Source organism: Geospiza fortis, unplaced genomic scaffold (genome assembly GCF_000277835.1).
Source record: "Geospiza fortis unplaced genomic scaffold, GeoFor_1.0 scaffold182, whole genome shotgun sequence".
Classification (NCBI taxonomy): Eukaryota; Metazoa; Chordata; class Aves; order Passeriformes; family Thraupidae; genus Geospiza; species Geospiza fortis.
Window position 1 is genome coordinate 2253997 of NW_005054367.1, and position 20641 is coordinate 2274637.

At 41.6% G+C, this 20641-nt stretch overlaps 1 protein-coding gene across 1 annotated transcript in view; it reads left to right on the forward strand.

Annotated features, from left to right (window-relative positions):
- Positions 1-20641, forward strand: part of LOC102041347 (sodium channel protein type 5 subunit alpha-like) — a 217310-nt gene that overhangs the window by 153682 nt on the left and 42987 nt on the right. Inside the window, exons 18-19 of the mRNA XM_031059735.1 lie at positions 5153-5299; positions 12079-12199. Of these exons, the coding sequence (XP_030915595.1) occupies positions 5153-5299; positions 12079-12199 (268 nt within the window). The remainder of the gene's footprint in view (positions 1-5152; positions 5300-12078; positions 12200-20641) is intronic.

A 20641-nucleotide genomic window follows, 5' to 3' on the forward strand; every position in this document is an offset into this window, starting at 1 on the left:
GGACCAAGTGGCATTGGATGGAGAGGGGACATCACCAGTCTCTAATAATCAGGTTTAGACTTGGCTTTGTCCCCTCTATGAGAAATTTGCCAGTCTTAAATGATACATGTGTGTGTCAGCCTTAAGGTAGGGCTTGACACACTTTGCATTGGTATTGCAGATGTTGTAGTCTGCCAACAAAATGCTCTTAGAAATGAACACAGTGTAGCACAAGTCCTTTTTGTGTCTCAGCTATAATCCTTGTGCTGTGGTGTGGTATTGCTCCAGGTTTTCCTGTGATAGCCCACTAAACTGAGTAGTGGCAACTCTGCATTACAGAAGCAAATCTTCAAAGCAGGTTAGAGAGACTCTTAAATGTGCACATTTAAAAGTGACAGCTGCTCTCCAGCCTTCTTTTTATTCCTAGCAGAATAAGTGATACAAATCTTCCCCTTCTCATATTATGGAAGTAAGGGAATTTTCCTGATATATTTGGTGATCTTTCTTCATGCAGAAAGATAAATGCACTGATTTTGTTGGTGCCACAAGGATTTACATTTATTTGTGAAAGAGAAGAACCAGGATCATAAATGATCTGTTCTGGTAATAAGAACCAATGATTAGTTTCTCAGCTTTGTGGTTATTTACTTCTCTCCCATTTCAGCTCAGATTTTTCAAGGCTTTTCAGAAAGACTGAATTCAGCATATCTGAGAGTTGTCAGCTCTGCAGACTGCAGTCTCCTGTTTACTTTACACACAGAACAAGTGCCACCAAGGCAGCAATGCAAGCTCACCGTCTTTCAGCAGCTCTGCAATCTGCTTGCTTCTCCACTTATGTGGAGGTAGCATATAAACAGTTCAGTTTTCACCATCATTTACTTGTTGGCTCCTTTGCAGAGGAAGGGTGCCAGTTACTAGATGCAAACTGTTGCTGAGAAAGGCTGCCAATTGCTACCAGGCACGGCAATTTTGTGAAATCCATAGTTGTCTGCAAGGAGAACCACAAACATCAACAACCACTTTGCAGAGTAAACAGCCCTCTTGTAACAATCCCTGTCACACTGCTGAACAGGGTTTACTACACATGAAAAGCTCTGCAGACTCCCCTTATGGCATCCAAAATTTGGGTATGGGAAATTTTGCAGGTTAAAATGTGTTGTTGTCTGCTAAAGGAGCTGGATTTCTTGAGGAGAGTCAATGTCATAGTGTCACTCATTAATGAATGGCTAAAGAGATTCTTCTGCTGTCAGAATCCTGCTGCTCCTCTGACGAGCACCATCCCAAGGTGAAGGAGGATGCCCCTGGCATGGCCCAGTGTGTGCAGGCATGTATGTGGGGGACCAGGGCAAGCCTCCACTCCTGAGTCTGTACCTGGAAATGTCCTGACCAGCCCATTCCTGGAATGTGACTGCAGAACTCAGACACCCCTGAATTCCTATTAGTGTCTCAAAAGTGGGCTTCAAAGAGGCAGCTGGATGCATGAGTATGGTGGGGAGTGGATACATGGCATCAAAGCTTCCCAATGCATTGTGACTGAGTAAAAGGCAGTTTGCATTTGCACTGTCTCACCAGAGAAAGGGGAAACCTTTTCATAAAATAGTAAAACAATTAACTTTGTCCATCCACATCATTTTTTGCTCACTGGCTCTGTAGTAATAACGGCAAGGGAGGAGGGCCCCAGAGCCAATTCCCATTTCTTTCCTCCCCACCTGCTTGGGACAGGAAGCTTCCTGCTATCAAAGGATTTGCACATCTTTCTCACAACAGCCACAGCCAGAGAATCAGGGAACAAATGTCACAAGATAGGGTCATGATCTAGGGAGTGAGAGTAGCATCAGGAGAACCCATTTGAACCAATCACCACCCGAAAGACAAGTCCTAGGATCCTCTTTCTAAATTTGTTTGCACAGAATGGAAAAAATGATATTTCCATGGGGAAGGAATAAAGTGAATCCACGCTGATGACAGGTATTTGCCTTGTTTTGCCAGCAGCAAGTCCTCTTTCCAGAGGAGTGGCATTTGCACTAATCCCCCTTTGAGCCTGGAACAATTAGCCAATCTGTGCTTTTCAGAGACACGACACAGTGTGGAGCCTTTGCATTTATTTGTGTCAGCAAACAACTATGTGGGTCTGCGCACCAGCACTCTTGAGATGTCACCCAGATTATGCCGTTTCCAATCTGGTAGCTGTTTTCCTGGTGCTGCAACTTGGCTGAGTGTGAGAGGGGACAGCACTGTCCACCCCCCTCCATGTGCTAATCATTGGTATGGTGTTGGCACATCACCTCTTTTTAGGCCCCATGTCAGAGCAGAGGTGAGCAAACTTTTGGTTCATGCTCAGGTCAGTCCTGGGCTCTCCAGCCCTCCCTTTGCATGCACAAAGTTTTAGTACCATTCAATGTTTTTACTTTACAAATGAAGAAAGCGACTGAATTGATAAATATTAACATAATGTGTATTGCCTTGGCAACGTGGCACTTGATACAAAAATTAAACATAAATTATGTAAACCACCCACAGTGGGAAGCTGTACACGAGATAGACCTGCTGCCGTTGCCACCAGAAGAACAAATCATCTGGAATAAGGACAAAAGCAAACAGCCTGAAGTTAAACAACATAAACCAAAGGCACCTTTCCCCAGACAGGTCTCTGCTGATTTTCAGGTGCTGTGTGCTGGAAGTGAAACTGTCACATCTCAAGAGAATGGTTCACCAGCGCTGTCATTGGTTGCTTGCAAAAACTCAGTTGATTCCCTAACACTCCTTTTGGGATCAGCCTGCACAACCAGGTTCTTTGGAACAGTCTGTTTCTCTTACTCATTTCCCCCCAGCTTATAAATTTAGAGGACAAGCCTGAAAACCCACGTTGATGAACCAAATCGTTGTCTGAACACATGTGTGTGATGCCCCCATTGAATATTTTGCCAGGATATATTAATCAGTTTTAATTAACATTAACTCATTGGATATTTGGTGCAAGTGTGATTTCTGGGAAGAAGCCAGGACCACATTTCCTGGAGTTGAATCACTATGAAAGAGTTGCTAAATCCTGGTACCACACAGAGGGATTAGTAAATAGAGAATTGGTGTAAGTTTGACATTTGACTCTAGCTTAATGCAATAATTTGCTTAACAATTAGAATATTCATCAGACCAGCTGAGTTACAGGGTCTGTCCTCTTACAGCACACAGTTTCTGGTGAATCTGAGTGCACAACCTTTCTGCATAAATGAACTTGAGATGTCACCTCAGATTGTGTTGCACTTTCAGCATGAAACAATTGTTTCTGTTGTTCCACTGCTATAACCAATATCATGCCATTAAGATTACTTGGTACTAAGTTGTATGCACATTGCATTAAAAAAAAAAAAAAAGACATTTTATGGCTGAGTGCCTTAGTTGTGTGTACTGTGCCTTCCACATCAACTTCTCTCCTGCATATTAAACTATTTCCAAAGATAAAGACTGCAGAAAAGCCTTAAAAAGTGTTACTTTTTGTCAGAGACATACCTGTAGCTCTGTGGTTATTGGCCTATGAAGATCAGTGCTAATGTGTGACTAGAAATTGTGTGTAGTACCTTCCTATGCAGAGGGTATAGGTTTGGACATGCATAATTTGATTTATTAAAGTTAGAATATATTTTAGACCACATGCCCTCCGAAGCAGGAGACCAGTAATTTGATTTTAAATTAATTTCCCAGAAACACACAACAACATTTGAAAAGACTGCTACAAACCTGACAGTCCAAAAGTATTTATACAGAGAGCAATTTGCTTAACCAACTGCCTCCTTGGTGTCATTTGGTGTTTCAGATAGTTACATTTGAAATAAAGTGTTTTTCTGCTCTGGGTACCTCTTGAGGGACTTCCTGCAGTGATGTGGCTTTAAAACTGAGGCAGGTAGTCTGGGGCTCCCTGGGGAAGGGAAATTTGCTTAATACCTGAATAACACAATGTCAGTCAAGCCAAGGGAAAGGAAAAAAAAAGAAAGCTGGACAAGTGAAAGATAAATAGGTTTAAATAATTACTATTGAAATCTGGTTATGCTTGTAATTTTGTTCTCAGCATGGAAGTCCCTCTGTAAGCAATTCAGCACAGCCCTTTGAATCCTGCTGGAGTTTTATTAATATTTCAGTAGCTGCGTTAGTAATGGCACGAACAGTGGAAGTGCTGTGATGAGCTGTGGAGTTTTCAGTGAAATCCCTGCCTTAGGTGGTCAATAAAGCCACACAAACAGAGCACCCTGGCCTCCAGAGTGAGGGACCAACCCTGCAAACATCCTTTCCTCTGCCATTAGTCCTGGAGAAGTTCTTGAGAGCTCAGCAGCAATAATCACCACCCCAGGAAGAAGTGGCTGGGTTTAATGGCACCACGCATACGAGCGAGCGCAAGGTCTAGTCAAATGTGTTTACTGAGAGAAAAAAATTATTGCTGTGCTTCCAGAGTCCATCCCCTTTCAGGGAAGTGCTTCAGAGTGTGCTTTCCTTTCAGCTTGTGGTTGAGCCCCCTGTGCTTCAGTGGGTGCAAAGTGGCCTTAAGTGTTTTGCTGAATAGGAGCCTCATACATTTGTGTGTTTACCTGCAGCTTTTCCATATCTATTTTCAGATATCTTTTATCTTTTCCAGTGAACTTTGCATTTTCTTCCCCTGCAATGAGCGTCTTTTCTTCTCTGGGTGCGGGGATTTTTCACACTGTTCCAAGCAGACTCATAGAACAATATTGGGTTTTGCCCTCGCGCCTTTCTCCAGCTTTTACTCAAAACATTGAGTGTCACCACCTGATTGTGAATTTTCAGAGTACACTCCTTGGTTATTTGGCAGCCGCCTCGCTCTGCACCTCAGGTCCCTGGAGGAAGTTTGTGTCTCAAAACCAGGCTCAGAATGGAGATGGCAAGGGAATTTCATCCCACCTCAGCAACAAAAGCTCAGAAAGAAAGTTGTCTATTTGTATGTCCATTTTCTGCAGCCAGATATCTTGGCATATCCAAGTTGCTAAAGCTCAAAATTTGCAACATAGGCTTGTGTTATCTCATTTCTTGCCATTTTCTTTAAGATGTCGTCCCCTGACGAGAATAGTCCAGGATGTTTTCTCTTTTAGCTGGAGAGTTTTCCTTAAGAAATAAGCATGCTATCAAAGAGAAAGAAAATAAACCCATCTAGGATTATTTCCAGCAGGAAAAGCAGCTGCAGCTGAGGGGGCAGCGATGCCAAAGCCCAGGAGTCCGGAGTCAGAACTCTGAGATTTATGAAGAGTTAAGTGAGTTGCACGTGGATAAGCAGTTGAAGGCTGAGCCACCACCTCCAGTAGGGCAAAAAGAGGTAACACAAACAACTTTCCTACCTGATACTGCATGAAATTCATTGCACCAGCTCTGTAGTGCATGCCACTGGTTTGTGTGGGGTTTGTGGCTTGTAAAAATACATGTTTGTCAAGGGGTAGGAAAGCAATAGTGTGTAATAGGTATTACAGTCTTAGTGAAGAGGAGAGAGGATTTTGTCATTATAAAAATAATTGGAAAGCTTGGAGAACATGCATTATAAATTAAGATGGAATTGTAAGAGGCTTTTGGGGAAAAAAAATCAAACCACAAAATCATCTATAATGTTACTGTCTCATTTTAGGAGAAAATATGTGTGTGATTTCCCACTGAAAAGCATCTCTAGGAATGGCATCTGCTGACTTGGCAGACCTGAATGTTGAGTTCACTGGAGGGCATCTGCTCTCTGTCACAGATTAACATTTCTTTGCCTGTTAACACACACCCAAGAAAGGTGCTGCAATTTAAGTAGCTGATGTGAAGGTACTAACTAAAGAGCAAACCTTGGTATTATTTAGTTGATTTGGCCAAAATGCAACTCATTAATTGTTTCTTGATGTGTACACATTGACATTTGTTTTCAAGTTGTAGGATGATGTTGTCCTTATAACCATAAATATCAAAAATAATGTGTTTGTACTGTACACTGAGTGACTCCAGGCTGTGTAATTGCCTGTATTCTCCTTGCTGACTTGTTGGGGGTTCTTCCCCTTCAGATTTAGTATTTTATTGATGTAACATTGCCTTTATTATTAGAGAGTGATGGATTCCTCCCTTTGAAATCAGGAAATAGAGGTTTGGAATGTCCTGGGAATTTGGAGAACTCCACAGGTGCTTGAGACTGGAACCAGGGATTGTTGTGTGGGATGAAAATTGATGAGAGGGAAAGGATGGCACAGCACTCACACACATCACACCTTTCCCAGTTCTACTGTAAAACTGCTGGCAAGTTTGTGCCCAGCAGGAGCAATCCCATGAAGAAATCTTGACAGGACAACAGGAAACAGACCCAGTCCACAGCCAGGGCTCCCCTTCTCCAAGCCTGCTGATTCATGTTGTCATATGGGTGGAATTAAATGTAGACAATCTGCATCTGGACTTGTCATCTGAGGCCTCTGTTTAGACAATGTAGGCAGGTAAATGTGTCTCCAGCTGAAATCAGCATTTACATTAGGTCAGATCTCATAAAAGTGCCCATTTCTCTCCATTAACTATAAAGGGAGCACTTAGGTTGCACATTTAGGTGAGATAAATTCCACTCACAGGATCCAGAAATCCTCCAGCCATGAAGCCTTTCTTTAAAGGGCAATCCTTGCCAGAGTACATCTTGGCATATTCATATTCAGAAAGAAAACATCCTGAATTTAGAGGAAGAAGACTCAAATATTTGATATCCTGGTCTCAGGGAAAAAAAAAATAAAAGTATGTATATTTAGCGAAGAAATACAAACAATGTAAAGAAGCGTTATAACTAGGAGGAATTAGAAGACCACATCAGGCATTTTTCTCTCAGGGGATTAGGTATCCTTCATGTTAAAATATTTTTTCAAGACAAATGGACCCTGTGATCCTAGACAGGGAGGCCAGAAAACTATGTCCTTTTTTAGTGCTATAACAAAATGTCATGATAAGTCAGGAACATTCTAGCCTCGATATATTCAGCAACATCGTGATAAAGAAATAATCCCCATTTCCTCCCTCAGCTTTCAAAGGGTCCTGAGACACAAATGCCACCTCTCTATAGCAGAGTATAATTGATTCTATTTGCAGCTGCTTAGAAAGAGGTGGAGGAACATGGCAATAATCCAGGGATGACTTGAAATCGAGCGGAAGTTCACGCGAGGCCATGAATGCCAACACAAAAGAGCAAAGCCCAAAGGATGCTATTTTGGAAGGTCTCGTGTGGACATGACATACCCACGGTCCCCCTGTGCAGAAGCAATCTTGGTGCCAGCACGCCAGGACACGCTCGTCATATTTTTTGATGAATGTCCCAAGAAGTTGCAAGTGGCCAAATAAAGCCAGCAACTGCAAGGGAGTAACAGATTTGGTATGGCCAAGAGGCAGGGCTTCCAGTGATTGTCAGTAACAGGAAACACTGGATGTGTTCCGAGTAAAACCCTGTTGGTGTCAGTAAAGGGTCCATTATATGATTAAAAATTCATTCTGTATCAATCATCAGAAAGGCACTGTAGAAGTAAAATCATTGGTGTCACGGGTGGAGAAGACTTCGGAGTACAGACTGGTTGCTTTCTCTGCCAAAATGCTGACCCATAAAATATTCACACAACTTTGTGGAGTCTGGCTTTAAATGGATTTCTGGCTTTCAACTGAGATTTCTTCATTTACCAAAAGGAATAATTCACTTGCTAAAAAGAAATAACTCATGCCTGGGTATATTTCCTTAAATACCAGCCTTTTCTCACCATTTTTTCCCCTTTTAAAATGCCATTTCATTACAGTCTTTTACCAGTTTTACCCATCAGTCTCTTTGTATGAATTAATATCACTCACTTTAATAGACTGTTGCTTGCTTCCTATTGTCTGGGGTTTACCCCCTGAAGTCATGCACCATTGTTCTTTAATTTCATTATTTTTGTAAATTAATATCTCTGAGCCACTTATCTGACGTTTTTTGCCTCTTTCTTTGCAACTCCCTCAACTGCTCATTTTCCTAGTTCTTTTGCCAAGGAGGAAGTGCAATATTCCAAATACAATTTCTACAGAACTCTAAAAGAAGAAATAATATCCCATTATCTAGACATGATGCTTTCATATGGTTTTCTACATCATTATATCCCACTGCAAAATCACATATATATTTCTTTTTAATATTACTCCAGGTTTCCAAAATGTCCATTGAAATTTTCCTGTAACTTGCCCATTTGTACTTTTTTAAATCATGTCCCATTTTGCTGTATTCTCTCCACGTTTCCCTTCTCTTTTCCCTTCTGCTTCCTCGATTTCAATACTCTCTCCAATTTAATATTATCAGCTAACATGAGGATTATATCGGTCAGGACCTCTTCTGTATCTTTAGTGAAGATAATGCTGACCCTAATCCCTGCAGATTTCCTCCTCTGAAGAGAAAGTTTGTGCTGTATTTGGGTCCTTAGAATGGCTTTTCTCCACACAGCAATGGGTGAACCCGAGCCAATTCCAATTTATTTTAAAAGTAGGCTTTTCTGTAACAGACATCCAACTGTTTTCTTAAGGTTTATATATCATATGTCAATTTGATAGATTAAGGCTCTGATTTTCAGAGGTGAGGCAGAGAAGAAGGGAGGTAAGAGGGCTAAGCCTTGAGCAAACTTCAACTTTCGATGAGATTTCAGCGTCTCACTGCTAAAGGCTTTTTGAAAAACACTTTCAGATCAATTTGCTGCTATTACAGGCACAAGCAGTGGGTGTGGAAGCCCTGTCCAGGGACTTAAAACAGTCACTCCATCAACAAACACTTTAAAAACTGCCTTCTGCAGCATGAATTTATGCACCAGGGGAAGATCTTCCAAAGGGGTCTCTGACAGATCCCTTGCCTCTGCCTGGCACACTTTCTCTACTCATCTATTCCAAGAAAGAAGGAGGAGATTCTGTATTTGTCCTTTTTGCCTTCTTTTGAGCTCTTTTCACCCTGTTTGTGCAGAGTTCTTTTAGCACACAGGAGAACCACCTCACTGCCTTTATGTCTATGACTTTTCACTCTGATTAAGCTGCCTCCTTTTCTCTGTCTTTATTTAATTTACTTTAATCACAGGCTGCAGCAAGTGTTTAGTGATCTGTGATTCCCATGATTATTCCCTTTTCCTCCTCTCTCAGCTCAGTGTTGTGTTTACTTATTGCTGCTCTCCTGGGCCGTTTCCAGTTTTCCATGAGCATTCACTATTGATTGCTAATGATGTGTTAACTGGGTGTATTGGATCCCTTTATTCTCTGCAGCGTGCCTTGCCTGGATCTGCTGGTTTGTATATGTGTATATTTAGGCTTTCTGGCTATTTCTCTACTTACATTTATATTAATTCTAACAGGCTCTCCCCTTTCTTGTTATTGATCCCCTTGTTGGATGATTTTAAGAAGTGTTTATTTTCTTAGACAACTGAATTTTGATTAGCTACATTCCCCTGATCAATTGCTCGTGTCCCTGACTCTTCCCTGAGTTCATGAAAACCTTAATCCTTTAACCTTTCTGGCAAAGAGTAACCTTTGCTTCCTTCCCAGAATCATCCCTAATCTTTTCCTTCTCTCTCATATGTCTGGTTCCTTTTTCTGGTCCCTGTTTAGACCCTCAAACCTTAATCTACTGTTTTCTGAATCCATGTTCGTTGCCTCTTCTTTTTGGAGGCTTTTCAGAAGAAAACCTGTCTGTTTGCCGTGCATGTTCCCCACTTCCCTTTTACACTGGTGGATTCTAATATTTCCTGGAAAATCCTCCTGATAAATAACTAAATAGTCTATGATAATTTCATTGTATTTTGTTCTGTGAATTTCCTAACCTGTCTCTGCTAAATCCAGCTTTCTAGTTGAAAATGTTATCAAGCTGACATTGCTCTCACAATTTTCTTTGATTTCTGGCTATTGGTAAGAATTATACCCAACAAAGCTTCTCTTCTCTTTGGAACCCCTATTTTCTACATCCTACAGCTGCATATGATTTAGGACTATTTCAGTGATCTCTGTTTTGACATCCACATAACAGAACACATAATGACTAAATGCATTCCCTAATGAACAGCATCATAAAGTTCTGACTGTGCTAGAACTTGCTATGACATTTTTTCCCACCATCATACACTGCTGTGAGGAAATGGGCTCTATACGACAGCTGCATTCTGAATATGGCTTTTCAGAAGCTTTATCCGTATCTTGGACCTGTTCTGTTCTTTCTGTTCTCTCTTTTTAAAAGGTCTCTTCTCAATTGTTTGCAGATCTTTTGCGTGCAGCATTATAAACCCTAGCCAAGACTATGACCTTCTGGATGCTGCAGCTAATTGCAAACAAGTAGCTTCCACCCCGGCTTGCAAACGCTGCTGGAATGTTCAGTCTTGCCCATTTTACCCCAGGTTCAGCATTTCTCTGAATTCAGCTATAAATTTTGCATTGACTGTGTATGCTGGAAAACAGAGGACCCATTTTCACATTAATAATAAATATATAAAGCTGTGCCTAGTCTCTTACTCCATCACCATCATGCTTATGAAAATAATACTTTATCTGTACGTGCCATCTCTCATATAACTATCTCACAGGCTGTTTAAAAGCATGGGTAAGTATTATTGCCCTCATTTTTTAAAATGAAGGCAATAGTATTGCAAGATAAAGCACAAAAACTTTTAAGTGGGAACTCAGAGACCAGAGCAAACCAATTCACAAATGACACGCCTCTCCTGCTTGGAGCTATTTGTCATTGCCATGATCCATAGAAGATACCAGCTTTGGTATTACCCATTTACATCAGATTATATCCAGAAACAAACTGTGAGCAGGACTGGGCAAATATCAGGTCTTTCACTTTAATGGCCAAGCTATTTAGCTTGTAAAATTTAAAGGTAAATCAAGTAAAATTTAATTTTGGATTAACAGAAAATAGAAACCCTTTATTTTAGATAGCAAAATAAAATAGGGGGAAGACATTTCCTCTTTTATTCTAAAAACAGTGTCTTGATTCTGTTAAAGGAAAGTTTAACCTGAAATGAAATTTCTATTTCATATTTTGGTGACTTACTGAATCTTGTATCATATGTCTTTTAATCATGAGTTCAGCCTTCAAAACAGATTTTGAAAATAATATATTCCCCGGAATTTTTTTTACCCACATTTGCTTGAGAGTTCCTGCTCTAAATAGATGAGACAACCAATGCTTCAGGGAGTGGGAAATTCCTGCCCCATTTTGCAGAGGAGGATCTGAGAAACGCTGAATTTAAACAATGCACCTAGGATGATGGTGTCAAATATTTCAGGCAAGTAGTAGAGCCCTTGAGACACTTCCAAAAGCCATGTGCTCCTCCTCCTACGTCATCTGGAGATCAGAATGGTGTGACAGAAAGGCAAGGGGCCATGTCATGTGCTGAGAACAAGTTAGGCTTGGGATGAGACAGGAGGAAGAGCCCTCTCAACATATTTGTACTTTAGCTTCCTGTGGCTGGATGCTGGAGGAGAGGCTGTCAGCAGGAGCAGAGCATGGTCCTGAGTGAGCAGGTGCAGATTTCACCCACCAGCTGTGGGTGAGGAACCTCAGGAATGAGGCCCAAAAGACAGGAACCCAAGGCAGGTCATCCAATTCATCCTTCAGCATTTCGGGAGATAGATCCCACTTCTGGTACCCCCCCACCCAAAGGTAGGAGCCTTCAGGATGTCAAGCAGATGAAGTCCATCATTCCAAGGTTCCATCTACCATAAACCAGAGCAACCTGGTCTGGTGGAAGGTGTCCCTGCCCATGGCAGGGGGACTGGAACTGGATGATCTTGAAGATCCCTTCCAGCCCAAATAACTTTAAGATTCTGTGATTAATGTTCAATGACTGTTCACTCTCTTTCTGTGTTTTGCTTCTCTGTTGTTTCAAAAAGTAAGTTCTGTGTGTTAAGTTCTTGTTGTTGATGGGTCAGTCCCCGGTCTCAGGGTAGGCAGAGCTGTCACCAAGGAGTGGCACCTTGGGAAGTGCATGGCAATGTCTCTGTTGTGGTGGCTTCAGCTGGGGTGCTGGTTGGTGGAATGACAATTCAGCTACTTCCTTCAGGGCAACTGATCAATTTGTTTTCCACATCTTTGCTCTTGTTGACAACAAGCTTGATGAAATCAGTCTTTCTGAAGGCAGCACAGTGGATTTGACAAATCCTGCAGAACTGCTGGAGCAGATCCCCGAGTTTGCTGAGGAGCTGATGGAGCCTGAGGATTGCTTCCCTGAAGGTAAGAGCCTGCATGTTTCACTGCAATGCTGGGGCAAGAAACCTTCTTTTCTCTTACTGAACATCTCCCAGCCTTCTCACCATGTTGCTCTGGCTGCTTGCAGTAGTATTTCACTGGATGCACTTCGTTTCTTAGGCACTATAATGCTCCAAACACACACTCAAACTCCCTTGTTACCATTAATCTTTGGATTTCCAAGCTGAGATAAACCAAGAACATGCTCTAAAATGCTCTGCAGCTTCTAAAGTCTTAGGCTTTTAAAATCTCAATTTGTACCATAAAGAGTGGTTTGTTTGTTTCTTTGTTGTTTTTTAAATGCTGATTTTTGTCATTTGGCCAGTGAAGATTTTTGCCTTCCAATATGTGTGCATGATCAAATTTGGTAAAGAACTGACCATATCAGAATGTTTCCATTGCTTAAATGTATCCAGGCAGTTCTTAGATCCTGTCTGCAGGGTTCACGAGTCTCAGGGACTCTTCCATTTATTTTAAAGGGTGTCAAGATCCAGTAACTTTCATCTAGTCAGAGAACTGCTGTGTAAAGGGGATTTAACATAATTATCTTAGATAACAACAGACCACATTTACATATCTCTTTTAATACTGAAATTCACCATCATTTTATTAATATTTTAACACCAGCCTGCTCCAAAACACAGATGTAAAACCCAGCTACATCAGAAGATCTATGTTAAAATAAATATATAAAGTAAACAGCTTCCTAAGTTATTTCTTCTCAGAGTGAGTTCTATTCCAAATATTATCTCCGTCAAATTTTTTGTTTTCCTATAAATCTGGGTTGGAAAAAACAGAGTTAGCTGAATGTAAGAATAGTCCCTTGAAAATTCAAGCATTATTATAAACAAAAACAGAGCAGCTCAGATGGGATCAGACAGAGATGATTTGCTGGGTATATGAATGCCCCTGAAGTCAGCAAAAATGTGCATCTCTATATCTGTGAGAAAGATGATTGAATGAGGTAAGGGAGCCCTGCAGGGTTTACAAATGCCCCTTGGATCGAAACATTTTTTTGGCAGCTGTGCTTAAAAGCAGTAGCCAAAAATTAATGCAGTTGACGGAAGAGAGCATGGTGTAACTATTCAGACCCATGCAATAACATTTCGAAATTAGATCTGGTGTTTTCATTCTTTCACAATACATTTCTTAATGGGGCTAGTGAGCAGCAATCTCTGTTTGTGCCCTGCAAAATGATTATGTTATAGGCGCTTAAATAAGCCAGTGCTGTGAGATCAGTGCTGTTCAGATGCCAATTTACAAATTCTGAAACTGTGTTTGGCCATGACCACCATCCAGTTTTTTAAAAGAAACAAGGCAGACACCACACAACACTCTGTAATTTGATCTCTCTTAAAATAATGAGACCTACCTGAAATTCCACAGTGCAAGACCACAATGGAACCAACCCAGTTTGTCAGATCTCCCCCAGTGCTGTCTGTGGGATGCAGGGTAGCAAGCAGGGCTCTTCTAGATAGATCACAGGAAGTTTTTAACCAGCTTTGAAGCCTGCTGATCAACCTGGCAGCAGAGAAATGCAGAAGCAAAGGCACTGTTGCGTTACTTCCACCCAGGTTCTGGCTCCTGCACCCTTCCTCCTGAGCGCCCCTGCTCCTGCATTTTGTTTTTGCTCCTAATCTTTCTTAGTTCCTCACCAGTGCCTGTGCAAGTCAAGGTGTTTTTCTCTTGTCCCAGGATGCAGCCAGCTGAGCCTTGAGCTCTAAATGGGGATTGAAGGAGAGCCTGCTCTCCTATCCAGTGGCACCTGGAGGTGCAGGTGACATCCTCCTCAAGACATCTTCTCTCCTTTCCTGTGCAGCGCAGCTTAGCTATGCACATTTTTCAGACTTTACTGTTTTGGCTAAATGTGATCACATTGCTTATGAATTTGGCAAAAGTGCACAAACACTGTGTGATTATTTGCTCATAAAATTTCCAGTGAAATTGCATAAACTGGAAGTCCAAATGATTCTTACAGCAATGACATTAACATTGGGTTTAATTTATGCAGGGAAACAAAGTGTTTTCCTGTAATCAACTGCTGTTAAATATTTCCAATATTTTTGCCCAAACTTACTATTGCAATTAAACCTCATGCAGCTGTCACTTCAGTCTAGTTAAAAACCAAGTAAGCCGACTAACAGAAGTCTAATTAGCTGAGATGACAAGACTTTAAACTACAAAAGTGAAAATATTGAAGGACATGCACTGGGCAGGTTCATCTAGTGCTGCCTTTACTGACTTTTTATAAAGAGATACAACAATATTTGGTACATTTGGGAGTATGAAAGTTAATATTTGTGAAAGAAGGAGATTATGTGAAAAAGAAGAGGGAGAGGGGAAGGGTTAATTTCTTAACTTCTTTAGATGTCTAAATTCAAACTATGACATTTCTCAACGCATCCAGCATAGGTTATGTCCTGGACAAATATGTTCCAGATTCAGGCCCCTTTTTTTCAGATAACAAAGGCAACAAAGATAATGCATGTTCTTGAAATAGTTGCTGAAAGTTTGCTGAGGTCACAGTTTTCCGGGAGTTGGGTGACCCAGATAAGCCATAGGTCATTTTTCTTGGGGAGACTTGTTAATATGTTATCATCTCAAAATAGCTTTGATTAGGGTCAACAGGGAACATTCTTGGGTCAGGAAATGTGAAGGCAAGGTAGGGTCACAGCCCTGGCAGCGAGCAAGTATTGCTGGGAAGAACCTGACAGAAATGGAGAGACCATTTCTGGTTGATGGGAAAGGAACATTTATTCAATGCCAGCTATTTGGGTACTTTTTCCTCCAGATGCCTTGCAACACTCCAGTCCTCTTACCTCCATCGGTATGTGTTCTCTGCAGCAAAATTTATTCCCTCTTTGGACATTATCTTCTGTGTCTCACAGAAGGTCATCCAAAGAGAGCCCTCAGCCCACAGGGCGCTCCTCTCTCCCAGACCCTAATAGGAGAAAGATTCCACCAAGTCCTCAAGCGTAATTCCCCGCTGGCAGAGGTTTCAAGGGAATATCTCCAGAGGGTCATGAGGGAATGAGCAACCTCGCTCAACGCGTGGTTGGTCGCAGCTCGTGACACCAAGGACGCCCAGAACCTTTCCGTGGTCACATATTTCCATGTGACCACGGGGTAGGAGCCATTATCGCTCCTAAAACGCCCAAATGTCAGCTGGAAAATGCCGCGTGCCCAAGTTGAAGTGGTGGGATCTGTGTCCTGCCCTTCCCAACCGCGGATAGCGGCTGTTTAGAAGCAAAAAAAGGAAGAGAAGAAAAATATAGACCATTAAACGGAATAATTCTGAACAGAGTTACAGGGACTGCCACTAGATGAGTTTTAAAGGCTGAGTGAAACCAAGCCAAACTCAACAAAATGTGCTTATTGGCATCCTAGGAAAAAATCACGGAACAAACCCAAGTTTTAAAGTATTGCTTCCTTCTGGCTATAATACCTGAGATACTCTGTGTTTTTCCACCAGGAACAGCGTGCTGGCATTGTGTTGTACACAATTTTCAGGCATCATGAGACTCTTAGAGCCCTATTACGCTTTCAGAATTAAATTAATACAGGTTGGACAGGACCTCTAGATTTAAAACTCATCCACCCCCTCACTCAAGGCACAGATGACATCAGTGGTAGGCCAGGCTGCCCACTGCCTTTGCTCCAAGACATCACACTCCTTGATGATGTGTTTTGAGGAGAGTAGCAGAAGATAAACAAGAAATGAGCCTTTGTTAAGCCCTTGGAAGGGTAATAACACCAAGCTGTGGTTTTGTCAGACGCCCCCTTGGCAGCCCCCAGTTGTAGCACACAAGTAAAGTCTCAGCTCTCCTGATGTGTCTCAGGTACTCAAACACTGGAGACAGTGACTGTTAATCTCTCTTTCACACTATAAAACCCAGCTGTGCAGTCACAAAATCATGCAATTCTTCAGGTTGCAAGGGACCTTAAAGTCATCCCATTCTGACCCCCCTGAGTGAGTTAGTAGTGGGGCCAGAAGGTGAGGAAAGGGTTAAATGAGAAGAGTCTGCTGAGATCATGTTCCCTCCAGCATGGGGAGAGTGTTGGGGTCTTTCAAAGGGGGTACAGTTGGGTTTGCTCTCTTATTTGTGCATATCCAGGTAGCCAGACTGGTCATTAGAAAGCCAGCTTGGCATATATATATGTATACACTATATATATATATATATAAATAAAACCCGTGGTATGAATAACTGCCTGCTTGAGTTCATGCTTAGGAAGCTGTATTTGTGTCAAACCAAGCAATGCTGTAACCAGCACTCAAAGCTAAGAAAAATACTGTTTTGTTCTAAAAATGAATGTCCCAGTAATTGAGAACCCTTGTGTAAAGGCACTCACAAAATTGCTGTGGTTTGAACACAAGGTACCACATTTGCTGGACAACAGAATGGGAAAAATGAATTGGTGTTCCTGGTTTATTGAGAGAACCAGCAGCCCAATCCATCCAAGGCAAAAATAATGATTTTATGAAAATTTAAGTATATATATTGGTGTGAACAAGCAGTGGATTTGTAAATTCTTTGCCCATGAGCCTAAAATCAGTAGGCTTGGCTGTCAGGCATTGAGGAGGAAGGTTTTGCAGTATAACTCCCACATTTACAAAGAGATTTTTTTTCCCAATGCAGCAAGGTAATGCAATCAAATCCAAGAGCTCCATGATTAAAGTGCACCAGGCTAGAAAATGTGAATATGGAACAAAAGGAATATTTACACAAATGCATTGCAAATTAAATTCCTTCTCCTTTTTTTTTTTTTAAGATATAGTTTAATCTTCAGTTTGTGCTATAGGACACCCTAATGACTTAAGGGACTATTTCCCTTGTTATGAAATATGACTGAAATGTAAACAATATCATGGTGTATTAATGCATTTGGAAAGGTTTCTTGGTAAATAGGCCTCTGTTTTATGAGAAATGGGATGAAATATCCAAATGTCAATTGAAAACAGACATTGTTCTTGGACAACTTGGCCACAGATGCAGCTCAGAACAACTTCACAGATTTACCAGTAAATAATTCAACCCTTTGGGAGGACTTCTTCCCCTGTTCTGTGTTCTGATGAGCAGTGATCTACCAACCAAAAGACCATGGTGGAAATGAGTCAGTTTGCTCTCAAAAACGATGCAGCCCAACATGAATTTCAGTGGCAAACCAAGCCCTGGCAACATCACAAGGTGGTCAGAGTCTTCTGCACAACCAATGCCCTCCCAGCACCAATTTCAGTGGGATAGCACAAATCTGCTGGACCAGGCAAGATGAGTAACTGTCATAAGAAATGCCAGAGGTTTTATTCCTGCCTTGACACTTGCTGTGATAAAAGGTGTTAATGAATGTTCTCCTTCATGTGGATTAAGTGCACCAAAGCTGGGCTTTGCTGACCAGATGCCTTATTATAGGAACAGCTGGAGTTAGGATTGCTCAGATCCTCTCCAGGTCATGCCTTAGATGCATCAAAATTATTTTGATATTTTGATTTCACAGAAATTGGAGAAAAAATAAACCAACAAAGCATTAGGCTACAGACCAAGGTCAAGTAAACTTTTTCTGTTTGGTTAAGTGAAGTTTCCAACTCAACAGTAAGCTTAGGTCAAGATGACCAGAGCAGTAGGCTACCAGCGTTAGAAAGAGTCCAGAAGGCATGAAAGAACAGCCAGAAAGGAAAATCACGAAATTTAAATAGAAACAGGTTTCTGTTAATTCATTAAAAGACCTGTTTGGGGTCAGGATTTTTTTTCTTCTTTCCTTTTTCTCTTTGTGAATAGTTAAAAGCAGCATTTCATCTGAATTGCAGACAGCACAATTATTCACGGAAGTACTGCCTGACATTAACAATTGTAGCAGAATCTGGTCTAAACATTTCTGAATTGGGCCCAATCAAAAGCATGGGATTTAATAGCACTGTGATTTTAGGCTGACTCATCTGATAAGCTATTTTGGATTTTTCAAGGTATTACTGTCAGTAACTAGGACTCTTTTTTCAGATTGAAATTGCATGAAAGCAATCAAAGAGCATTAAAAAAAAATTAGTGGTGCTACCTGGCTTTCTGTCTTTAAAAATACCTCTTTGTACTTGTAGACTATCAGATGGAAGCCAACTGAATCAGTAATAACCTGGTTTAACTGTGTTGTAAGTATTTCCCATCACAAATGAAGGGACTCTGGAACCCACAGTGCCCTGCTCATTAGTGTCTAATATGAAGGTGATCCCTAATTTTAGCTGTGCCTGGGCTCAGGTAATCATGTGGGCTCCCTGTGTAGTGGAACTCCTCCAGGGAATGATTCATCCAATTTTCTTACAGTGGGGAAAACCACTTCCTGGGAGATTCTAACCTTTTCCAACAGTATTTCCTGAGCATTTATATGCTGTAGGAGCATGGCAGAGCATGTCATGCCTGTTATTGGCTGGGCTTAAGCATTTGTCTATGAGATGAAAAAGCCAAGTAACCATCTAGGGAGAAACTTATGAGAAAAGAGCAAAATGTTTCTGTGTAAATGTTTCAAGTAAGAAAAAAAGCTGATTTTTTTTCCAAATTGAAATTAGTTTTAAGAAGGAGATAGATGCAAGAATAGATGCAAGCAGTGGCTACTTCCAGTACAAGGGGGGATTTTTGCTTAGCACAAAAAATCCACGCTTACAGAGTGAGCAACCTGCTCATTAAACCGTTCATTTGATAGGTGAGGGATTTCAGCCCAAGCCTTTGATCTTCCTGATTCAAAGCTGGGGTGACAATAAGGTGGGCAATCTCCCTGAATTATAAACCCAGAGAGTGAACCAGACACCTGAAGGGTGGTGATGACCATGTGGGCTGTGGGGTGAGAAGCAGTGCAAGAGTTTTCTGGCAGCACTGCTGAGGTGCAGCTGATGGTGCCCTCAGTCATGTTGTGCTGGTGGGATTCTCCTGGTGGGCCTCTCTCAGTGGAGAATCTGCTTTGTGAAGTCTCTTCTGTGTACCTACTTCCTAAAATACACCCAAACCCACATGCACCGCCAGCTGTGAGCATTGTACTGGTTTTAACAAAAAGTAGTGACTAATATGATGTCCTTTTATCTCTTGCCTTGATTCTTTAGTGTTTGGGATTGAAGTGCTTAGAAGGATAATTCTTGCCTTTGCTGAAGTGGTACCTGACCTACAAAGGGATGGAGAGCTGCTTCTTACATTTCCATCTTCTCCCAGTATTACGCCTTTCTAAAAAAATTTTAAAAATTTAGTGTATTTCAACTGAGCCCAGAATTTCTCTGAGTTCCAGAATACAGAGGTAAACTGGGCGATGCTGTGGGTCTGTGTGATGCAGGCATTTAGAGAACAAGTAGTTATGTGCTATGATTACCTTTACATAAATGCTTTACTGTCCTTTTAGTCCCACACCAAAACCTAGCACAGCCAAGAGCCCACACCTAACCAACATCTCAGAAATGTGAGGGGAAAAGTTCTGGGGGTAGTTCCTCTATGAACTCAGTCCTCCTACATTTCTGCTACTGTATAGGAGGGATCTGGGATAATAAAAACTCACAGAAAATGCCAGGAGCACCACAGCAGACTTAGCAGCTCTCTTCCTCCTGGCAGAGCCCTGTGGCAGCACAGCCCCACTTCCAGCTGCTTGGGAATCCCAAAATCCCAGGAGCTGCACTTGATCTCCTCCCATATCACAGCAGCTCAGGTGCCTCAGCTGGGCCACCTCGAATTAGCAGCATCTGCTCTCTCTGTAACCTTGGCACTCACCCTCTTTCCTCCCCAAACTGCCTCCCCTAAATATTATTCCTACTCACAGAAACACTGCATTGCATCACCATGGTAAGACATCCTCCCTTGTCACTTCTCACCACTGGCTGTGTGTTTCAAGACACGTTGGTGACTTTGGCCACATTGCAGCTATAGAAGCAGTTGGCTTGTGGCTTTTTTTCTGATAGGCCAATAAACCTGCATAGTTAAGTCTCTTCTATACAACACATGGAATAAATGTAGGGTAAGAAGCATGCTTTTTGAAAATAAAATAGTTTTTGATGGTCATTATCATCAGCAAATGTGACATTTGAGTCAGATTACCTGATGTAAGACTGACTGGCCCGGACAATTCCTGGCTCCCAGGGTCCTCTCACACCATTTTAAGTTTTTGCCCAGCACAAGGAAATGCACATTGATGTTTTTGAAGTGGGAGAGATGGATCTGTCTGTTACCAATGACAATATCTTTTTGCTACAACAAATGAGGGTTGCTAAGGAAACTAAAAATGGCCATGGTCTTGCCTATCAGAAATCCTTGTGTGGGCCCCATTACCAGCACAGCACTTAGCTATCACACACTATTTGTCACTGAGGTCAGAAAGTGCTACGAAGCATCACTGGGGATCCTGCTATGGAGCAGATAGCTAAATTTCTGTGACATCAAAGGGGATTTAACTGCCTCAGTATAA